This window comes from Spermophilus citellus, assembly GCF_964194105.1.
Source record: "Spermophilus citellus genome assembly, chromosome: 11".
NCBI classification, from domain to species: domain Eukaryota; kingdom Metazoa; phylum Chordata; class Mammalia; order Rodentia; family Sciuridae; genus Spermophilus; species Spermophilus citellus.
The window spans coordinates 69,507,460-69,531,020 of NC_138192.1; the positions used below are offsets into that span (position 1 = coordinate 69,507,460).

General features: G+C 36.0%; 1 protein-coding gene across 1 annotated transcript in view; it reads left to right on the top strand.

The window, feature by feature from the left end:
- Window positions 1–10,463: 10,463 nt before the first annotated feature.
- The window catches only part of CSRNP3 (cysteine and serine rich nuclear protein 3), a gene marked incomplete at both ends in the record, with an annotated part of 169,797 nt that continues 156,699 nt past the window's right edge, over window positions 10,464–23,561 (top strand). The window contains one exon of the mRNA XM_081262149.1: window positions 10,464–10,611. Coding sequence (XP_081118275.1) covers window positions 10,464–10,611 — 148 coding nt within the window. The remainder of the gene's footprint in view (window positions 10,612–23,561) is intronic.

The window sequence follows — 23,561 nt, forward strand, 5'->3', positions numbered from 1 at the left end:
TGACTTTCCAGGTATTATTCCTCTTTAGTGGGTGAAAAAAAATTACTCTTAATTGGATAGTTTTTTTATTATTATTATTCCATATTAACTATAATTAAATCGTGGGGGAGTTAGCTGACAGTTGATAGAACTGTAAAAACAAATCTCAGAATCATTAAAGAATAACAATGGTCTGAATTTCAGAATAGAAAAATAAAGGAGCACTTTCTAAATTGGGGTATAGTTTTGAGAAATGAAATTGGATATTTCATGAAGTAAATTTTCTATGGTAAAGAGTTTAGAAGAATCTGGATATATTTAAATAAGACACATTTTTGTCAAAGGTTTAACTATACTAGCACATTTTGAAATTCTCGGAGAAGGATATTTAATATTAAAAATTTTCCAGACCTATATGATTATATATCCTCTTCCTAGCACCTACACACACACACACACCCACCCACACACACACACCCACACACACACACACACACACACACACACACACACACACACGAATCACCTATTAAAATTCTGTGGCTCATATTTTGTGTAGGTTAAATAGGTATGCATTCTTCATCAGAGGAATGTATTCAAGTTTTCTTCATTTTCTTTCTTTCTTTCTTTCTTTCTTTCTTTCTTTCTTTCTTTCTTTCTTTCTTTCTTTCTTTCTTTCTATTCTGCTTTTCAATTTATAGACAGCAACATGTGCCCTTCTGTTTAAAATATTTGCTGTCCAAAAAAGTATTACATAAAATATCCTGATTCCATTTTGTTTAAACTATTCTCTAGAAAGGAAATTCTGGAAACAGCTTCTTTGTCATCATATAGTGCCTTCTATTTACCTTTGTTTCCATTTCAAGTAGTCCTTAGTTATTTATCAAACATTTATTGAATTTCTGAATAAGATCTCATTGAGTTGCTCACAGTTTATCAAGAAATTAGCAAGGAAACCTACGCAGTTTTATATAGAAGGGTGCAGTGCAGCCATGAAGAGCAGTCTTGGGGTGACTAGGAGAAGCTGGGCTTTGGTCCCAGCCCTGCTAGGTAGTACCATTGTTGATGTATGTAAGTTACTTACATTCTGTGCTTCATGTTGCTCAATGACAAAACAGAAATAATATTTAATTCAAAGTCATTGTAAGTGCAAATAAGATAACATGCTCACAGAATTTGGTTAGTATCACTAGGTAAGGACTTAGTAATATTATTATGATGTGTTTATTTTTCTGTTTATTTTACTTTATACAAAGTAATTTATTGACTGAAAGAAAGAAACAGAACGTGATTTCCAAGGAATTCTCATTTAAACTCTGGGTATAAAGATTGCCCATAACCTAATTCCTCTGTTAAGGTAATATAAAAATAAAAGCCCAATGGTACTCTTTATAGCTGTAATAAAATGTTTCTGAACACAATATTTACCAGGAAGACGAAAACTAAGTAGCTTAGACACTTACACACACATACATAGAAACCTGTTTGAAAAAAATTATTAAGTGTATGAGAAAGAAGTTCAGTCAAAGTATCCAAAGGAAACAATCTCAAGCAGGGAGACACTGTCAAGATCTTCAAAAGCATATACTGATAAAAGCTTGTTTTGAAGTGTGTTGGAAATGCCTGGATTTGAATTCTGATTCTAAGACTAATTATCTCTGTGACATTGACCTGATCTTCTAACCTCTCTGTGCTTCATCTTCTATCTCTAAATGATGATAATAGCAATACCTACCTGATGTGGGTGTGATAAAGATTAAATGAGTTTATATGTTGTATTAGATTTCTTTTGTTTGTGTAACAAATAATTATAAGCTTAACAATGCAAACCACATCCATTCATTAAGTTACAGTCCTGTGGGACCGAAGTCCTGACAGTGTGGTTATATTCTTTGCTCAGGGTTTCATATGGCTGGAATTAAGGTGTCAGTTTTGCTGAGCTCTTTCTTAACTGCTTTGCTCTGGGGTAAAACCTACTCTGTGGTCATCCTTACCGTTAACAGAATTCAGTACCCTTAGGGTGGTGAGCCAGCAGTCCAGTCTCCTCCTTGCTCTCGGCTAAGGGCTTCCCCCGGTTCCTAGAGACTGCACCACTTCCTTGTCATGTAACCCCTTCCAGTTTCACACAGAGAGTATCACTCATGTTGAATTTCTGCCATCCTTAATATATGACCTCTACGACATGATTTGAAGAGCTCATGGGATTAGGTCAGACCCACCTACATAGGCCCAACTATATCAGCTCCCTGATTTGGGGACCTTAATTCATATTTAAAACCCTTTTTGCCATATAACATGAATATAACCACAAAAGTGTTATCTTAGCATCTTCATAATCCTGGGGTTACACAGGTACAGGGCATGTGCAGCAGGTAACAGGGAATATCAGGGGCCATCTTAGAATCTGGGCCACTAATGCGAAAGGTACCAGGGCAGTGGTTGGCATGAAATAAGCAGCATGTATGTGTTGACTATGATTATTATTTTGAAAAGCTGCCAAATTTACCAAAATTTAAAAAAAAATAGCATTGCCACTGTATTTGCAAAATTCTGTGAAATCCTACCCCAGCGTAACATTAAAGAAATACAAATTGGCAGAACCTTTCTGGCAATCAAATTAGCAATGTGTTTGGAAAGTCCAGCACTTCCACATCTAGGAATTCAACTAAAGATATAATCAGAGATATGTATAAGAAAAGAAAATGTTAATTATACTGTGAATTAAAATAACAAGTACTTGGAGAAAACCCAAATGTGTCCCTTCAGAAGTGTTTTTGAGTATTTGGGCATAAGTATTCAGTGAAATACTATGTAGCCTTAAAAACAAACACAAAAAACAAATGGATCAATACATGTGGGGCTGAAAAATATTGAATGAAGAGGGGACATTTTCACATTACAGACGAAAAATTATAGCTTATTAAAGTGTATATATCATGTTAATCAATTCACACTCCTTTCTGAAACGTCAGGTAGGCCTTTGGCAAAACCTGGTGGTCACTTGATGAGGAAAAAAAAATATACCTTGACAAGCCTCCTCAGTTGCTGCAGGTCAAACAAGACTTCTGGAGACTTTGGGTGCCCGAGCAGCCTTTGGGAGTGTGAAGTGGGGTTTTGGTGAGTTGGAGCCATTGGACAAGGAGGGCTCATACCCCACCTCTGCTTGATCATGCCCACCCACCAAAATAAGGGCATCCTCAAAAGGAAGAGTTGGCATCACCTCCCCTAGCTTCCTGTGGTAGCCATCCACACAGTCTTTAAACAAAGGGTACAATTTGACCTTCACTCCTAATTTATATTCCTGTTTATATTGACCTGGTTTAATTTCACTCTCAGATAAGATTTTAGAGTTTTTTTTTTTTTTTTTTTCACTGTAATGTTAAGAATCCTGGAATACTATGTACCAATGGCAGCAAGATATAGAAATGAACAATTGTTAGAACACCCACAGCAGAGGTGAGTAAACACAGGTAGAGAGCAATTACATATCTTTCTCAAGAAATCTGAATCAGGAAATGTAAAAGCAGATCTTGAAGAAATGGGCTTTATATGGGTATCCCTACTGGGTTCTTGGACTCTATATTTACAAACAAACAAACAACAACAAAAACAAAAATTCCCTAAGATTTTTGTTGTTGTTGTTGTTGTTCTGAAGATTTAACCCAGGGGCACTTTACCACTGAGCCACATTCCTAGCCCTTTTCTTTTTTTATTTTGAGACAGGGTTTCACTAAGTTGCTGAGGGCCTTGCTAAGTTGCTGGGACTGGATTTGAACTTGCAGTTTTCTTGTCTCAGCCTCCCAAGGCACCAGGATTATAGGCATGCACCACTGCACCTGGCTCCCCAGGACTTTTGAATGATTATCCTAGGGTAAACCCTATTACATAGCATAATACCGCTTCCCTTACATAAAGACCAATTCGTAGTTACAGTGAAGATTGTCTTTTTTTTGATTATTTTCAACCCCTACACTTCACAGATGCAAGTGCCTTTAGTTGGGGGATCCAAAGATCACCACAAGTTCAGATTAAAACAATTCTGCCCGTTTACCATTCAATGCCAAAAGAGATATACCAAACCGAATAGTCAGTAGTAGGAACTAGTATCTTTCCATGGACCCTGAAACTAGGCTAGTTTCTTCTACCCCTAGCTCTTGTGTGACTAAATTCTTGATAAAAAAAAAAAAAAATCTATGCCCAGATCCTTGTTCCCAAGTTCTATTTTCTCCCCTCATTCCCAGGAGTAATTCAATCTACATTCAACTTTATTCACCTTTATTCTTCATTTATCTGTATGTACTCCAATAATTTGTCCCTATTCTTTATTTCATTTTCTCTTTTTCTTCTTCTTCTTTTTTTTTTTTTGGTAGTAGAACCCAGGACCACATACATGCTCTACCCCAGCTCTGCCCCCATTCTTATTCTAGTTCTTCTCAGTTTATCTCTGATAAGCCGCTCAAGCTCATGACTGTACCCAGCATATAACAGGTATCCTTGCAGTGAATGGAGGAGGGAAGAATGTAAAAATATAGATACAGTTGTGGAGGGTTACATTAAGTACATTTGGGCTCTGGGTGGGTTTTTTGTTTGTTTTTTTGTTTTTTGGCACCAGGTATTGAACCTAGGGGCGCGTAACACTGAGTCACATCCTCAGCCTTTTTAAAAAATTTTATTTAAAGACATGGTCTTGCTGAGTTGCTTAGGGCCTCACTAAGTTGCTGAGGCTTGCTTTGAACTTTTCTCCTGCCTCAGACTCCCGAGCCACTGGGAGACATGTGCCACTGTGCTCAGCTGGGTGGGTATTCAAGAGTCTCAGCCCACAATCATAAAATTTCAATCATAGGATATTTTATTCTGTAAAACTTGCCTAATAACACAAACATTTAAGGCTTATGGGAGGTTCTAAACTTACTATTTTTAGAAAACTCACTTCTATTTGTAGAAAGGTCAGTGTAGCCAACATTTATGGTAGTACTTCCTTTGAAGTGGTAAATTAAATTTTTATTCTTATATTCATCAAATAATCTGTCTGAGCCAGTGGTTAATTTACTTATTTCTCATTACAACATAAATCAAGCATAAAAATCAGTAACTTCTCATTTTCTATTCTTACTCTTAAATATTAGCAATCTCCTTTCCCTTTTGAATCTCTAGTTCATGTAAACTTACTAAACTGTCATTTTAATATTTTAACTCAAAATCTGATTGCTCTATGTCTTAGTCCATTTAGGGTGCTACAACAAAATGCTATAGACTGGGTGGCTTATTAACAGAGATTAATTTCTCACAGTTTTGGAGGATGGAAGTGCAAGATCAAGACACCAGTGATTCAGTCAGTGTCTGGCTAGGGCTCCTCATTTCATTGTAACCTCACAGCAGAACAGTGACAGATCTCTTCTGGTGACTCTTAGAAGCCTAAAGGCATTAATCTGAGCTCATGACTTTATCATCTCCTGAATACCCACCTCCTAAGACTGTCACCTTGGGGCTTAGGATTTTAGCTTAAGAATTTTAGAGGAATACAAGCATTCAGATCATAACAGTCAATTTTTAAAATTAAGTTTCTTATTGGTACACTATGATTATGTATTATAGTGGGACTTATTATGACATTTGTACATGCACATAACATAATTTGGTCAGTTTCATCAGAGCAGTATATTTTATGAATATATATAACTATTTTCATATAAAATGTACTATTCAGGATTATATTTTATATGTTTCTCAAACAGAATTATTGTATATAGGATCAGTAATAATACAGTATTCCCATTAGGTACAATTTTTTGGAAAAAAAAAACTAATAAGGCATTGACTTTTTGGAGATAAGGGCCTTTGTTAGGGATTCCTGAGGCAGGATTCTGAATCATCTGACTCCTAACAAATATACATCCAATAGTTTTAATTATTGATGCTAGAAAACATAAATCAAGTCATCTGTATTTCTCTTTGATAACAGTTTCTTTCAGCTATATACTAGCAAAAACACAGCCTTCTGTTTTATAGGATGGTTTTTGATATTATTTAAGATTGCTTTCACTTGACTATGTGAAATAAGATAACTTCAATACAGAACATTACTATCTTTTCCCTTAGCCATCGTCCTTCCTACTTGTAACTACAAACATCTGAACTGGAGTAACATCTTAATCTCTCTCACTCTTAAATTTCTCCTTTATAATCTTGCTCTGTTTCCATGGAAGTGATTATAACATGGCAACTTTGGTAATAAGTCCAGAGAGTATTACAATGAAATCAGATTGGTTAAAACAAAGTAGAGTGAAAATTTTCCTCTATCTCCTAGGCTTTTTTCCTTCCTATTTTTGTGTTTACTCAGATACTTAACCATAGGTCAATTTTTGTTCAATGGCTGTGGAAGATCTTCAGAGCCTCCAGGGTCTATGTGTGTAAACGGTGAGCAAATCTAACAAATCAAATTATTTACATTGATTTCATATTAGGTAAAGAAATCAATTGAACATTTTTGTTGTGCAACAATTCCAAATAGTTTCCTAGAGCTGATAATCATATAGTACAATATTTAAAAAAATCTACCTCAGCTGCTTTCTGTCTTTCCAAGCATTTATACAATACCTTTAAAACCTCCACAAGTCAATTGAAGACAAGATTGTCCATCTAACCAAACAAAGGTCACATTTGATCCCCAAGACAGTTTTTAAGATAGATACCACTTGGTTTTCAAACCAGGTCAACTCAAAGTCTGATTTTTTAAATACTTGCAGTAGCAAGTAGTGGTTGTATATTTAATTTTTTAAAAATGTTGAGTAAGTAACTTTAGGAAGGATGTGAGTAAATTTGTTACTAACTTTGTGCCTCTATTTTCCTATCAACAAGTAAATTCTTGATGATTATTGTCATCCATGGCTTTTTCTCTATCAAATTTAAAGAAGTATTTCTTTGGAGTGATGAAGGGAAAGCTGACTTGTTCATTGTCACCTTTACTTGACGAAACAGATTGGTAGAAAATATTGGAATTGGTCTTACTTGAAATCTAGTATATCTCCACCATCAATTAATTGGCAAATATAGAGACCAGCAGTTCTAAGTAAAATTAGGTGTTCAAAATCACCCCGTCTAGTTTCTTTCTCAATGTCCTCTGCCTCATCAAGGAATCTGTTGACTTCTATAGGCCTCTGACTGGTTAGCTCTACTGACATTAGCTGTTCCTCTTTGCTACTAAGCCTTCCCTAGGTATTTTCCTTACTTCTAGAACTTTTCCTCCCCCCATTAAATCCACCTTCCCTTTATTATAAACCCTCATGAAATAACAAGATAAAGAGAAGTCCTTCTAATATATAAGCCAGGTCTTTTCACTACATCACTTCAACTCTGTAGTGGCTTCTATCTCAATTATAGAAAGAGCCCAAGTCCTTAAGGGCCCTGCACAATCTCGCCCCAGACACTAGCCTTCTCTTTTCACCCACTGCATTGTTCTCAGGGTCTTAGCACACTCCATTTCTTTGTCCTGATCCATTCTTCCCTCAAAAGTCCAAATTGCTGGTTTCCGTTCTTCCTCTGGGTCTCTACCTCCTCACTGTTACATTAGCTCACTAATGAAATAAAAATTGAATGTTCCTTCTTCATGGCCATACAATAGTCATCATGTCATCTAACTGCTTATTTTTCTCTGTAGCACTCATCTCCATAGGGCATCATATATTTAATTTATTTACCTGTTTACTGTTTATCTACCCCTATTCCAATAACTCTTCAGTAAGTCAGCATCATTGGAATAAGGAATTTTTGAATACATTGCTTCTTTTTCTTTCCCTAACAAGTAAAATAGTCCCTGTAACATGATGTTTACTGAATAATGAAAGGCCTATAAACAAAGGTCAAAGTTCTTTTTCCTATAAAATGACACAAATGACCAAGAAGGACACTCAAATTCTCTGGGGGAAAAAATGAAACAAAGCAAAACAAAGTGTTGTTGTTCAGGATGCTGTAAGGTAAAGGCAGGTCTGTTGAGAGCCAAAGCCACGTGCCAGCTGGGAGTGTGAAGAAAAATGCAAAATACAAAGGAAAATACAAAATACAAAGGAAATACAAAAACAGGAGGATAGTCAGCAGAAGAATCTGGAGCAGAAGAGTCCAAAGAATGTAGTTCCTAAAATTAAGGGAGACCATAGGTCTATGAGGGGCACAAGGAGGGTGGCCAGTGGTCAGTCCTAAAGGTACTACCTTTAAAAAAAAATTCACTCCTGTTAGATTTGAAGCTTGCTTAACTGCTCAGAAGGCATGGATAGAACTGCCATGCTCAGGTTTGATGGCAGCATATAATGTGCAGGTATTTTTTTTTGGAAGGCAAATTGGTTCTCTCAATCAATGCATCTCTAGTCAAAGTGTGTTGAATGAATGGGCAAGAGAATGTTGATTCCCTAGTCTGTTACCTCTCCAAGTCACAGAGGTAAGTCTTTTTTTTTTTTTTTTGTCCATCTATTAGAACCAGTCCATGTTGGAACTTACACTACAGTGTAATCTAAAAATTGCTCCTATAACTTTGTAAACCAAAATAATGAGGGAAAGATGAATGTAGAATATGAAACCTAGGGGTATAAAGGACTGCTTCTGAAACTACGGGGCACTGGCCAAGTTTAAAGTGGATTTAACAAGGAAAACATGCAGCCAAAATGACCCCAGTCTCTGTAGAGGCCTTTCCCAGGGCCTGTGCCTGCATTCCCCAGTTCTGCACAGTTCACACTGTGTACCACCTATGGTCTCCTTGATTATGAGGCCATTTACTATTGTGCTCTGTTGTTATTTTCCTTTGGGTAAAGAAGTATTTCTTGGAGCCTCTTTTAGTCAGTATTTTTTACGCTGTGACCAAAAGACCTGAAAAGAACAGTTTTAAGGAGAAAAAAAGTTTATTTGGAGTTCACAGATTCAGAGCCATCTGTCCATAGTTGGCTGATTCCATTCCTCCGGGTCTGAGATGAGACAGAACATCATGGCAGCAGTGTGTGGCAGAGAAAAGCAGCTCAGGACATGGCCATCTGGAAGCAGAGAGAGACTTCTTCTCTCATCAAGGACAAAATATATACCCCAGGGGCTGGGGATGTGGCTCAAGCGGTAGCGAGCTTGCCTGGCATGCGTGCGGCCGGGGTTCGATCCTCAGCACCACATATAAACAAAGATGTTGTGTCCGCCGAGAACTAAAAAATAAATATTAAAAATTCTCTCTCTCTCTCTTCTCTCTCACTCTCTCTTTAAAAAAAAAAAAAATATATATATATATATATATATACCCCAAAGGCATGCATTCAATGACACACCTACTCCAGCGCATCCTACCTGCCTGCAGTTATTACCCAGTTAATCACTATCAGAGGACTGATTCAATGATTAGGTAAAAGCTTTCATTAGCCAATCATTTCACCTTTAAACCTTCTTACATTGTCTTACTCGTGAGCTTTTGTGGGACACCTCATATCTAAACCGTCAGAGTTCTTTTTTTTTTTTTTTACAAATAATAGTACATAAAAGAGACTAAGAGGACTCAAGATTTTATTCCCTTAGACCCAATTTACTTGTTGAGGTTTCTTGCCTCTGTAGGAATTTATGTTTGCAACCCTCTGATCACTCTAACTGTTCCTTTATAACTATGAAGAAAATTTTTTTTTTCAAGAGGTTTAATGATTCATCTAATGTGACACTAAGAAGTTTTCAAAAATACATCGGGCTACATCTGATCGGCTTTCACTGACCATGTTGATACAGACAGTGAAGAGGCTTAAATTAATGTTTTATCCAGCAAAAGATTTAGGGACTGTGATTTGCCATGTATAAAATCTATTCAGCCAACCTCTTTGGCATTGGACTTGAGTATTCCCCATAGCTCTGCTGAATTGACTGGAAACATGATAAGGCATCTAAATTCTGCAGGTATAGCCATCCCCACTCCCAATTTGATTTTTGATGGACAAAGAGCCCCAGGAAAGTAGATGCCTTTGTACCCAAGAAAAAAGAAATCCGCAGCAGGAGAGATATACCCTAATCAGTATGCTCTGGATATGACAGCATGCAAGTGAGTGATCTATTTCATTCTGAACTCTGGCTCTGTCAATGACTGTACATGATTTACTAGAGCAAATCAAATAAATGTATTTGACTCCTGTTTTGACATTTCAAAACACCGAGGCATATTTCCTTATGTAGCACTCTTATTCCACATGCTTAATTTTTCCTTTTTTCTTCTAAGTCATGCTACTAGAATGACAATGAAAAGAAGAATGCATCAGGGTAGAATTATTTTTGGTGCTTCCCAACATTATGGGAAGAATAGTTTTCTGCAGGGATATGATAGTGTGGTTCATGTGGTTAAAAAAAAAAAAAAAGAAGAAGAAGAAAATTACAGTCCCTAAAAAAGGCTTTAAGACCTTGACTATGCAATCAGCGGTCAAATACTTGAATGCTCTGTTGCTCCTGTTCCTCTTACAGGTACATGTGACAGCACTGCAGCTATGAGTGGAATTTTAAAGGGGAAGTTTGAAGAAGTTGACGGCTCCTCTCCCTGCTCCTCTGTACAGGAATCAGATGATGATGTTTTTAGCTGTGACAGTGCTGAGCGTGTTGATAGTGTCAATCCATCCACGTCTAGTCATTTTACCCGTGAGTATCTAAAGTGGTATTTTCATGTTGTGCTATAAATTGTACTGAATGGTCAACTCTTGGTGACTTTAGATTTATCCACTGGCATATATCTTCTCCCAGCTTCATCAGACCAAACATATTTGCAAATATCACTCTGATTAATTAAACTGCAGAATATACTTCTGAGGGCTGGGGATATAACTCAGTTGGTAGAGTGACTGCCTTGCATGCACAAGGCCCTGGGTTCAATCGTCAGCACCACCAAAAGAAAAAAAAAAAAGTGCTAATTAATGAATAAAAATGTTTTGAGAAGGCTATGAGACTTGTAGCTAACTAACATCTGAAAACCAGAATAAACTTCTGTTCATCTCTATGGAATGATTATACAGGAGGCAGAATTAAGGCCAGTCAGAGGTAAGCAGATAGCAACTGAAAATAATTTAGCATGCATCTTCAGTTTTCTGAGAAAGCCATTTTTGGAAATCAAATCAATTGAGCCATTTAGAGCATTTAATATTGGTCAATGAGTTGTGAAATATCTGCAGTGGGAACACAACACATCCATTTCCTAGGCAAGAAAAATGATTTTCTTTTTTGCAGTGTGGAGATCAGACCCAGGTCCTCCTGTATGCTAGGCACACGTTCTACTACACTAAGGTGAGAAAATGACTTTTGTTTTAAAAAGAATGCTGCTGTGAAATCCAGGCCTTGAAAGCTATAAACTTCTATAGTTGTCTCTCTACACAAGTAAAACAGATTCAAGGCCAAGTTCATGCACTGGAATATGGGCAGCTTTCTTTACATACATACTTTTCCTAAGTAGCTAATGAACCAAATTACTTAAGTTCATATGGCATGGTCTAATTTATAATTTGACTAATTCTCACATTGCATTCCTGGCAAAAGATACACATATGAAGGTTTTCTATAGGTGAACCCATTCCTATAGCTCTGTGTCCATTCAACCTCAATCATTAAGGGAGGGGGATCTCAAAGTTATTTTTTAGAAGAGTTAACACTTAAAGCAAAACTAAACAAAGTCAGTGAAACCCATAAATTATAAACTCCCTTTTAAAGTTGCACTCCATAAGTAAAGGTTAAAATTATTCAACACAAATGGGTATAATTTAAGAGATGTAATTTTCACAATAGGATAGTGTTTTTTGTTGTTGTTGTTGTTGTTGTTGTTTTTGGTGTTAGGGATTGAACCCAGGGCCTTGTGCATGTGAGGCAAGCACTATACCAACTGAGCTATATCCCTAACCCAGATTTGGGGATTTTAAACTCACCAAAAACATCCTTTTAAAATTCACACTAACATTTATGTACTGCAATTCTAACTATTAAAACTGCATTTTTTATCTCTCTTCTTTCTCTCCCCAAGAATTTGAAATTTTTTGAATTTATAAATTCTCCATCATTGTTAGAAGAATTTAGAATTCAAATTTATAAATTCTCCATCATTGTTAGAAGAATTTAGAATTCAAAATAGATAAAATTTTATAAGAATGTTTAGCCTTTGCATTATTTAATCTCTTGACTAAAGTCACTTTTTTTTTTTTTTTTGGTACCAAGGATTGAACTCAGGGACACTTAACCACTATGCCACATCCCCAGCCTTATTTTGTATTTTATTGAGAGACAGGGACTCTGTGAGCTGCTTAACACCTCGCCTTTGCTGAGGTTGGCTTTTTTTTTTTTTCTTAGAGAGGAGGGAGAGAGAGAGAGAGAGAATTTTTTTTAATATTTATTTTTTAGTTCTCGGCGGACACAACATCTTTGTTGGTATGTGGTGCTGAGGATCAAACCCGGGCCGCACGCATGCCAGGCGAGCGCGCTACCGCTTGAGCCACATCCCCAGCCTCTGAGGTTGGCTTTGAACTCATGATCCTCCTGCCTCAGTCTGCTGCTCTGCTGGGATTACAGGTGTACCAGCTTAAAGTGACTTTTTAAATAAAAACCATTTTTAATGTAAAAAATAATGAGGAGATAAAGGAATACTTGGCAGGGGAGAGAGAAGGTAATAGCTATTTTGAGGACAAAATTCTCCAGTTACATAAAATTATAACCAGACCCTGGATTTGGGGGAGATACATTTAATTTGAGGTTTGCTTCTAGCCTTTCCACACCTTCTAAGTGATTGTAATGTTGTAGAGGACACTGATACAGCTTTTTACATTTTACTGTCACCTGCAACACCTAGAAGGTATGCATGTTTAGAGTTCTTTTTTTTTAAGATTCTTTTTTTTTTATTGGTTGTTCAAAACATTACAAAGCTCATGACATATCATCTTCCATACATTTGATTCAAGTGGGTTATGAACTCCCCTTTTTTACCCCAAATACAAGTTGCAGAATCACATGGGTTACACATCCACATTTTTACATAATAGCATATTAATGACTGTTGTATTCTGCTACCTTTCCTATCCCCTACTATCCCCCCTCCCCTTCCCTCTCATTTTCCCTCTCTATCCCATCTGCTGTTGTTTAATTCTCTCCCTTGGGTTTTTTTCCCCTTTCCCCTCACAAACTCTTATATGTAATTTTGTGTAACAATGAGGGTCTCCTTCCATTTCCATACATTTTCCCTTCTCTCTCCCTTTCTCCCACCCCACTCGTCTCTGTTTCATGTTAATCTTTTCCTCATGCTCTTCTTCCCTGTTCTGATCTTAGTTGCTCTCTTTATATCAAAGAAGACATTTGGCATTTATTTTTTAAGGATTGGCTAGCTTCACTTAGCATTATCTGCTCTAATGCCATCCATTTCCCTGCAAAATCCATGATTTTGTCATTTTTTAGTGCTGCGTAATACTCCATTGTGTATAAATGCCACAGTTTTTTAATCCATTCATCTATTGAAGGGCATCTAGGTTGATTCCAAAGTCTAGCTATTGTGAATTGTGCTGCTATGATCATTGATGTGGCAGTATCCCTATAGTATGCTCTTTTACGGTCCTCAGGGAATAGATCGAGAAGGGCGATAGCTGGGTCAAATGGTGGTTCCATTCCCAGCTTTCCTAGGAATCTCCATACTGCTTTTCATATTGGCCACACCAATTTGCAGTCCCACCAGCAATGTACAAGAGTACCCTTTTCCCCACATCCTCTCCAGCACTTATTGTTGTTTGACTTCATAATGGCTGCCAATCTTACTGGAGTGAGATGGTATCTTAGGGTGGTTTTGATTTGCATTTCTCTGACTGCTAGAGATGGTGAGCATTTTTTCATATACTTATTGATTGATTGTATGTCCTCCTCTGAGAAGTGTCTGTTCAGTTCCTTGGCCCATTTGTTGATAGGGTTGTTTGTTATCTTATTGTTTAATTTTTTGAGTTCTTTGTATATTCTGGATATTAGGGCTCTATCTGAAGTGTTTAGAGTTCTTTACTGAGTGAGCACATTAATGTCAGACAATTCTTAACAGCTGGAAAGAATGAGTACACTCACTGCCTGGCTTGATGGCACATGCCTGTAATTCCCGTGGCTTGACAGACTGAGGCAGGAGGATTGCGAGTTCAAAGCCAGCCTCAGCAAAAGCGAGGCACTAAGCAACTCAGTGAGACCCTGAGTTCAGTCTCTGGTCTCCTCCCACACCCCCCAAAAAGAATAAGTGCACTGGATGTTCTTATCCTTAAGAAAGCAATAGTCTACATTTAAATTCAACACCCTTGGGAACACTTTAATGATGTGTAATGATGCCCTTTCTATGTACTTGGAAGAATCCTTTTCTAAACCCCAGAGCACTGGCAGGAGCTGCCTAGCGTTTCTCAATCTTTTCTTCCTCCGCTTTTAACCACTCCTGAAAAGCACCATCAATCTAAGGCCCCATTTCTTTGAGGTACCACCTCATTTAGTACAGTGCAGCATTTTCCACACCTTTGTGCTTTTTTTCTTTTTCTTTCTTTCTTTCTTTCTTTTTTCTTTTTTCTTTTTGTAATCTTCAGCATGCTTGCAGACTCCTTGGTGTCCATGCCTCTTCTAAAGTTACAAATTGGTTCTCTCCTGGAAAAATCAATTGCTAGACTTCTCTATGCAAGATATCTATTGATTTCTATAGCTTGTGAGTTCACAAAGTACCTATAATGTTCATTTAAACATCATCAGATCTTACAGAAGTGACTCAAGATGCTTTCCTGATGACACTGTTGTTCTGATGGTTTAGAGGAGTTGAAATATTATAGGTTAGGCAGAATACCTGAGCAGGTCTGTGAAAGTTCTAGTGGAGAGGAGTTTATTTTTTAATAACTATTTTGATATGTGATCCTAAGTATTCTGTTTTATCACCCGTTGCTATAGTCCACTGAGGCAAAGACACATATCCAGTGTAGTCAGTGGAGAAATAATTGCCAGCTGCAAAGTTTGATGAGTCTTTTCCAGCAGTGCTGTTAATGCGCTTTTTCTTTGTGAATTTTCAAGGGTTTTAAGGGAAACATTTGCTGATATGTGTCTGTAAAAGAATGTGATTGCATCATTGAGCAACTTGTAATAAGTCTGTAATCAGAGCCATGACTGGGGACAAACAGTGAAAAGGAAGGGTAAAGAAGAAGAGGTGGAAAAATGTGACCTACAGAGGACATTTGTCCCTGTGGGCTCTGCTTACTTGATCTCAAATACAAAACCTCATTAATTGTTTTGCAAAGTTGGACAAATTGAAGAAGAAAACCCATGTTCGTTTCTTTAAGGGGTCAAATACACAATATGACTCTATACAAATCATAAAAAAGACACAAACAACCATAGTAGTCCAACCTCATTTTTAATTCAAACAATGTTAGGACTGGCAAGGCCTTCGAGAGTATCTCAGCTGATTTCATTATTTTACAGATGTGGAGAATAAGGCCCAGGGAGAATACCCTGACAAGAATCAAAATATGAGCTGGTGGCAGAGGACTTTAATGTAGATCCCTAGAGTCTGCCTTTCTTCTAGACCATGCAGGTGTCTGATGGTTCAGTGACATGCCTGACTACAGGGACCCAGATCATCAAGCGAAAGGCATGGTGTGTCTTTTATGACAGCTCCTTTTAGAACTAGAATAGTCTATCTTTTGGTAAGGGTAAATGGCATCTCATCTCTTATTGCTTTTTTTTTTTTTTTGGTTTTGTTTTTCCAGTTGGTTTCTGGTGAAAGTGTTAGCATGCCCTGGCTTTAGGATAGTGCCAACGATGGGTTTATGAACAGTCAATGAGCTCAGTGAAACAGTTGGCACAGAATTCAATTTGAATGTGAAAGAACATTTTACTTCTCATTTCTGTAAGTGACAAGGCAGACTGTTGAGACTCTATGTATGTCACTGACATTGATGGAAATATCTTACAGAAAACATGTTGTTTTGCATTTCCATGAAGGAAATTGGTTGATCTTGGTGACATAATGCTGCTTGTGATAATGTAGATACATTACAGTGAAAAGTAGGTGGGTGAAGTACATATTGCAAATCTTTAACAGCAGGGTTATTTCATTTAACTTAAGAGAAAAAACCTTTCTACATTCTACTTTTGCCAGAGGGCTGAATGGGCATCATAGACTCTCTGAAAAAAAAAAAATAGTAATTTTTTTCTATCCCTTGAACTCTAGGCCTTGCATTACTTGTTCAATAATTCAAGACTTCAGAAACCCACTTACCTTGCATTTCAATTGAACTCACTTAATCACAGCTTCTGATTGAATGGAGTAATTATATTCCATTTTGCTGGCTATGTACAGAGTTGGCTTTTATATTTGTTTGTTTTAAGCCCTGAAAAATCATTTAAATTTGGCTTTAAACTTAACAGCACAATTGGGCCAAATTTCAAATAATTATTTTTTTTTTTTTTTGTATTTATAACAATGAATCTAGAAAAACAACAATTGTGCGGGTTGTGGTGGCACACACCTATAATCCCAGTGGCTTGGGAGGCTGAGATAGGAGGATAACAAGTTCAAAGCCAGCCTCAGCAACAGCAAGGCACTAAGCAACTCAGTGAGACCCTGATGTGGCTCAGTGGTTGAGTGCCCCTGAATTCAACTTCGGTACCAAAAAAAAAAAAAAGAAAAAGAAAAAGAAAAAACAATTGTTATGGTTTTAACTCTGAGCTATCATGAAAAACTAAACATAAAGATAGTCCTTTGGTGTTAATGGTACTGCTTCTCACATGGCTTGAAAGATAAGGCTTTATTAGACGTATTTCATAAGATTTGACATACATCATAGAAAATTTTACAACTTCCCAGATCTATTATTTACTCAGAATATGTATAGGTAGAATTGATATTGTAGCTGTATTTCATAAAAAGCACAAGAATTAAAGCTGCTATTAAATATTAAAGATGACATCTTCCCATTAGTGATCAGAATATTTTTATCTGACAGTAAAATTTATTATAAAATGAATGTAAATTTTAGAGTGTTCACATTTTATAGACCTCTAGATAGAGAATCACATACTTACTTTGGGGGTCATCTAAGAATGGAACCAAACAATAGATAAAGGATTGACCAATTGCAAAATGTCGTGGCTTGAAAAATTAATCCAAATGAATTTAGATGATTAAAATTCTGCTAGCCATCTTCAGAGTACCATAATCTTCTGGCTTTGGTTTGAATACCAGAGATTGACTGGCTTTATTTATTTATTGTTTATGATGATGATGATGTCATTGCCTGAAGCAAATGTCCTTGTGTTTCTCAAAAGAATTTAAAATTCATTGTGCAGATCTGGCATTCTGGTGCTTTCTGACAGCTTCAGGGAAGTACATTTGTGTGCATGTGAATGCAAAGGTCCTGCTTAAAAACAAACAAGCAGACAAACAAAAAGAGCCAGTTGGTGTGATTTCTGAACTGGCTGCTGGTATTTAACCCTTGACCCTTTCATCCTGGAAAGTATATGTCTTTATGTCACCTTTTTTTTTTTTTCTTTTTGCCTGAGGAATTTTGGAATAAACTGAGAATATTTTAGGGCCACAGAATTATTGAACAATGTGTTTTACATTCTAAATTACTATGATCTGGCATAAACTAGAATAAAGGTTAAAAGTGACAAAGAAAAAGCAATCTTAATAAATTCAACAAAAGGTAAATGTTTGCTTTTCAAGCAAAGACAAACACATAAAAACTTGGACAGGCATTTTATTTTAATGAAATTTAATTTCCAGGCAGGAATGTATTCTCTGTGAGTTAAAATTGAAATGGATTCCCAATTTATTGCATTTGCTTTTATCTTATCTCACAAATATAACAGTGGAGCAGCAACAGAAGTTGATTTACATAATTTACAATTCTGAGAATTTGAATTTTATGAAATGATTTAAATAACCAACTATTAAGTTGCTTTAAGATCCTTATAAAGATCTTAACATCTTGAAAAATTAACTAATGAAAATCTGAAAAATCCTCCCCCCAAAATAAAGAACACATATAAAATAAAAAAGAACCATAACACCCCAACTCAAAACAGTTTGCGAAACATTGTGAAAGCTGGTGACCATTGATAAATAGCGTGCACTAAATACATCTGTAATGGGTTCTATTGGCTGTGATGAGACTAGCTATTTCTAATGGTGAGACTTATTCTGTAGTGGGCCTTGTTAATTTTGACATATGGAGACCTCAGGTGCATGAATTATTATGTATTTTATACCATCACTGGATGAATGTTAGTGAAAATATGGTAAGATGAAAATGCATATATTTTAGTTTAAATTACATTGATAAAATTCTTTTAAATTAGTATTTATAGTTTATGAAATAGATTTAAACACACACACATACATTTCATCTTGAAATGTGTTGTAATGCCTTAAACTTTTACATTTTTGAAAATGTGTGTACTGTAAATCTTAATGACAGAGGTGACAGAGTTTGGAGTAAGCTTTTTGGCTGCTGCCATTAAAGAACCCCACCAGCACAATTTTAGAGGAGGAGAGTTTAGTTGAGGGCTCACAGTTTTAGAGGTCTTAGTTCATAGATGGCTGGCTCCATTCCTCTGGGCTCCAGTTGAGGCTGAACATCATGACTGGAGAGTGTAGCAGAGGAAAGCAACTCACATCACAGAGATCCACAACCAGAGAAAGACTCCACTTGCCAGATACAAATACATACCTCATAGCCATGTCCCAATTCCCACCTTCTCCAATCAGACACTGCCACTTAAATTAATCTCACCAGGGATTAATTCACTGATTGTGTTAAGACTCTTACAACCCAATCATTTCTCCTCTGAAATCCAAATCATAAAGGGTATTTAATCCCATCTTTAAGGACCTTGTTTTGGAAGAAATAATGGCAATGGAATGTAAATAATATTTTTTTTAGTTGTAGATGGACACAATATCTTTATTTTTTATTTGTTTGTGTGGTGCTGAGGATTGAACCCAGGGCCTCATGCATGCATGGCAAATACTCTACCATTGAGCTACAACACTGGCCCCAAGATAATCTTACTTTTAACTTATTAATATGATAAGCTAAAGAATATTTTGAAAAGCAAAAGGATAAGCAAACTGCCTAAGTTCACACAGCTTGAATATGCCGAATCTGGATTTTAAAATCAGTTTAAACTCCACAGTTCATACTATACTACATAACCACTACAGCATGGTATATGCTATAAATTCCACAAGAAGATTAAAAATAATTATTCTATTTCATGCCATATAGCAGATAAGCATTTATGAAGTCTTCCACTAAAGTTAAAAAAAAAAAAAAAGCTTCCCGCCTGGAATAAAAGTGTTTTTTTAGTTCTCATCTACATTAATATTAATTAGAAGAAAATACCACTGGAATTGATAGAGATTGAGATTCTGATCAAATTTAACCCATTTATGCTGATTGCCATTGGAATTTATTTTGTTAAATACTGAAACTCTCATGTCCCTGCTTTTAATAGGTCCCACAACTAAAGGAATATAAATTCTTTGCATTTACCAAGAGTCTATTAATAATCTCTGTTCATAAGAGAATCACTGGACACACGGAGTGTTGAAGAGTGCACAAAGATACTGCCCCACATGGGCTGAGTGAGCAGTTTGTTCCTGGCTTGAGGAATTTACACTCTCCCTGCGAACTTCAGACTAGTAGACATGAAATAATGTTGAAGTATAATTTTTAAGTGCTACATTTGTAGACTGGAGAAAAATGAATTCTTCTGTCCAGGGAAATTCCACCTGGAGAGAGTACATCATTAAATAGAGATAGGCTTTGAGAGATTCGGGGGTTATAAGTTTATTCTTCAAATGAAAGAATTTATTTACAAGAAATATATGACTCTCAGTTTTAGGTTTCAAAATGAACAAAAACTTCTAATTAACATTGGTTTCCAAGAATTTCTATCTGATGAAGTAAAACCCATCAATTTCTCTTTTTTCTACTTCACTGGAGAGTTATAAGAAGATATAGTAAAAGCATTGCTTAAAGTGAAAGAAGGAAAAGTTACAAATATTAGGGTTCAAACCAGATGGACACATGGAAGTGCTGACTGATTGGGTCTCCTTTGCCTATTTTGCCTGTGGTTTAAGCCATTTTGTCTCATCGCCCAGACCTAGAGCTGCTATGCAAACTTCAGTTGAGCTACAAATAAACCACTTGTTGTAACTTTGAAATAATTAATGTGTTTTTAGAGGTCTATTCTTTTGAGAAAAGCAATGAGTGAATGATTAGAGCATTTGAAAACTTATATACATTTTCATAAATATATGGAAGAAAAAATAAAGGATATATAAAGCCTAGGTTATGATTTACAGCCTATTTGAATGCACCTGTATCAGATTCATCAGGATATTTGCAGAATGGGTTAAATGATAAGTCATTTATTACTTTATATTTTATTAAATCTCTCTTTATTTGTTGAGGTGTGGGTTAAAGGAGAACAATGCTGCTTTGTTTACCATCTCTCATTCTATAGCTCCAGATTAATTTTATAGTCATTTTTATCACATTGTGGTAAATGAATTTTTGTTTTGATAGTCTCCATGTAGTGTTGCTCTACATTCCTTTTTGTGGTCTGGTTACCAGACATGAATCAAAGAATACAAATGACTCTTCTGTCTTAAACAAACAAACAAACAAACAAAAACTAGGAGAAATAACTTTCCTATATTCTGGATTTTTTAAAAAAATGTAAATTACCTATTTGAGATAAAAGAATTTATTTAGTATTATAACCAACCAAGATCTGTCAACATAACCATGCCCACTAGTTTCTCTTACTGCTAACACATAACTAAGTCAATTATTTAATTTCATTTCCTTTACTGATAATACTTAGCACTTGTTCTGGAACCCCTTCTAAATATTCGAAGTTAATGGTCATGGCTATGTTAGTTCAAACTTTGTATTGCAAATGACAAAAACCTTTGTAATCTAACTTAAATAAAAGGAGATTCTCTTAGGTCATGGAACTGAGATTGATGGGTGAAGTCATGTTCAGCAAAAAAAAAAAAAAAAAAGGATTTGTATGTCTGTCACACAACCACTTCAGTACTCCCCCTGTTTACTGTGACATGGTATGACATGGGTCTCTTTTCATTATGGGAGATAGTCATTTTTTTTTCCCTGCAGTATAAGGAATTATGAGTTTCCCAGATGATATGAGGACAATATCTGTTTGCTTATAGATATAAGCATCCTTCTTGCACTGTGTGTTCATTTTTGTTTGTTTGTTTTTGTGGTGCTGGGGATTGAACCCAGGACCTTATGCACGCAAGGCAAGCACTCTACCAACTGAGCTATACGCCCCATCCCAGTCCATTGCACTATATTTTTAAAGGCAAAAATGAATCTCTTTCACCCCTGACTCTACATTTTATCCTGTATGTTCATTTGTGCTCAATCCAATCTCTTGAGTATTTTATTTCCCAACTTTCATGTCTATTAGTTTGCCTACTGGGCTCAGCAAATAAAAACTTTGGTGGGACACTGGAGAGTAGGAGGAAAGAATACACCAGAATATTCCCACCCACTCATCCATGACTTAGGTGGTATTTCCAGTAACTGCTTCATGTACTCTCTGGTCCAGTCCTTGCTGTAATGGTGCTGCTCTTGTGGTCCCAGCCCTCAGGGATCTGACTACCAGCAGCAGCATAGGCTCTTGAATCCAGAACTTAAATCATTTTCTTTGTTCCTCCAACCCGAGGGCTGACAGCATCTTTGTATTATTGCTAACTTTGGAGTTTCTTGGATTTCCTAGCTTTGTTTGGAATCACAGTTCTTTTAAAACCTTTGTAACTAGTCCTGTGTGTGATTCCTTCCATTAGACTACCTGGCCTGTGACTGGCAACCCTAGCATGGCTCTAGTAAACCAATCACTGGGACCAAGATATGAGGTCCTTTCACTTGCTGGGTTTCCTTCATTTGCCCACTCTTTTTCTATTAAGGATTCATGGAATATGTTATAATAAAAAATGGGGAAAAAAAGCACTGGGTACCATAATAACAATTCATATGAATTCTATAGTTAATACTTATGAAGAAGATATAAAGGAAATATCTCTTAAAAAGAAATTCCATGCAATAAAGTTATTTGTAAGTGAATAGTGGAGATAATATTTTCTTTTAAATTTTAAATATCCTAACATATTCTTTTTTTTCTTTTTCACATAATAAGATAATCTAACATATTAATGATCTGCTGCGAGTCATATGTTGTTTTAGATGCAGTACTTATGTTTACTACAAAATGTAAAATCAGAGTCTATATACTCATTTGATATACAAATAAACTGGTGGTAAGTAATCTGACCAAAGTCTTAGTAGTTAAAAACAACAGAAATGTGCCATCTTTTGTTTTTTTTGCTACTCCAGAGCCTAAGCTTCTTTGATGGCATAGGTACTAAGCAACTCAGTGAGACCCTGTCTCTAAATAAAATTCAAAATAGGGCTGGGGATGTGGCTCAGTGGTCGAATGCCCCTGACCTTCAATTCCCCAGTACCAAAAAAAAAAAAAAAAAAAAAAAAAAGGCTTCTATGCCATTAATACTTTTTTTTTTTTTTTTTGAATAGTGTTGAATCTGCATTTCTTGAATCTTAGTTTTAAAAATCTTGACTCAGTGCTCATTTCATATTTACTTTATGGAAAAATCACTTTGCAATAAAGTTGTCTGTGATGAAGTCTACTTATGACTACAATCTATGCTGAAATCCCCTTATATGATATCCAGAATGTATTCCCCTTTTCTTTACACTTTACATTTGACATTGGCATGATGTACTCCGTAGTGCTGCAAACATTACCATTTAAGGTCTTTGCACACTTCCTAAAGTGTGAAGAAATTATGTTATGTTAATGTTTATTAGATTACTTATTAGGTTCTAGGCATTTTGTAAAAGTGAGTATTTGGGATAATTTTTATACTTTATTATGGCATAAAAAGTAAGGACATATTCTTAACAGAAAGTCTGAAATTCGTTCCTTATTTATTTATTTATTTATTTATTTATTTATTAAGAATTAAAACTAGTCAAGACCTTATTTGGGTATTCATAGCCAGCAGGGCAATACCTGTGAGATTTCCATGAGGAAAAAAATGCCCATCTTAAGAATTAAGGTAGGGGCCTGGGGTTGTGGCTCAGCCATAGCGCACTCACCTAGCACATGTGAGGCCTTGGATTCAATTCTCAGCACCACATAAAAAATAAGTAAACCAAATAAAGGTATTGTTTTCAACTATAACTAAAAAAAAAAAAAAAAAAAAAAAAAAACAAACAAAAAAAAAAACAACTTAAGGTAGGTAAGACAGACTGCTTAATTAGCCAAAAGTTGTGCTAACAAATGCTGTGAAGATCTCCTTGTTTTATTCCTGTTAGTGGATATTGCTTTCTTCTTTTTTTAGGGTTCCATTCTGTTTTTTTTGCAGCTCAGCATGAAAGTACACTGACTAATATAGTCTTCAATTTAGCTGTGTTCCTAGGACCATGTGTAAGAATTTATGCATTTCCTGGGAATCTGATCAATTCTAGCAGCAAAACTCTATTTTCTTTGGAAGATTAAGG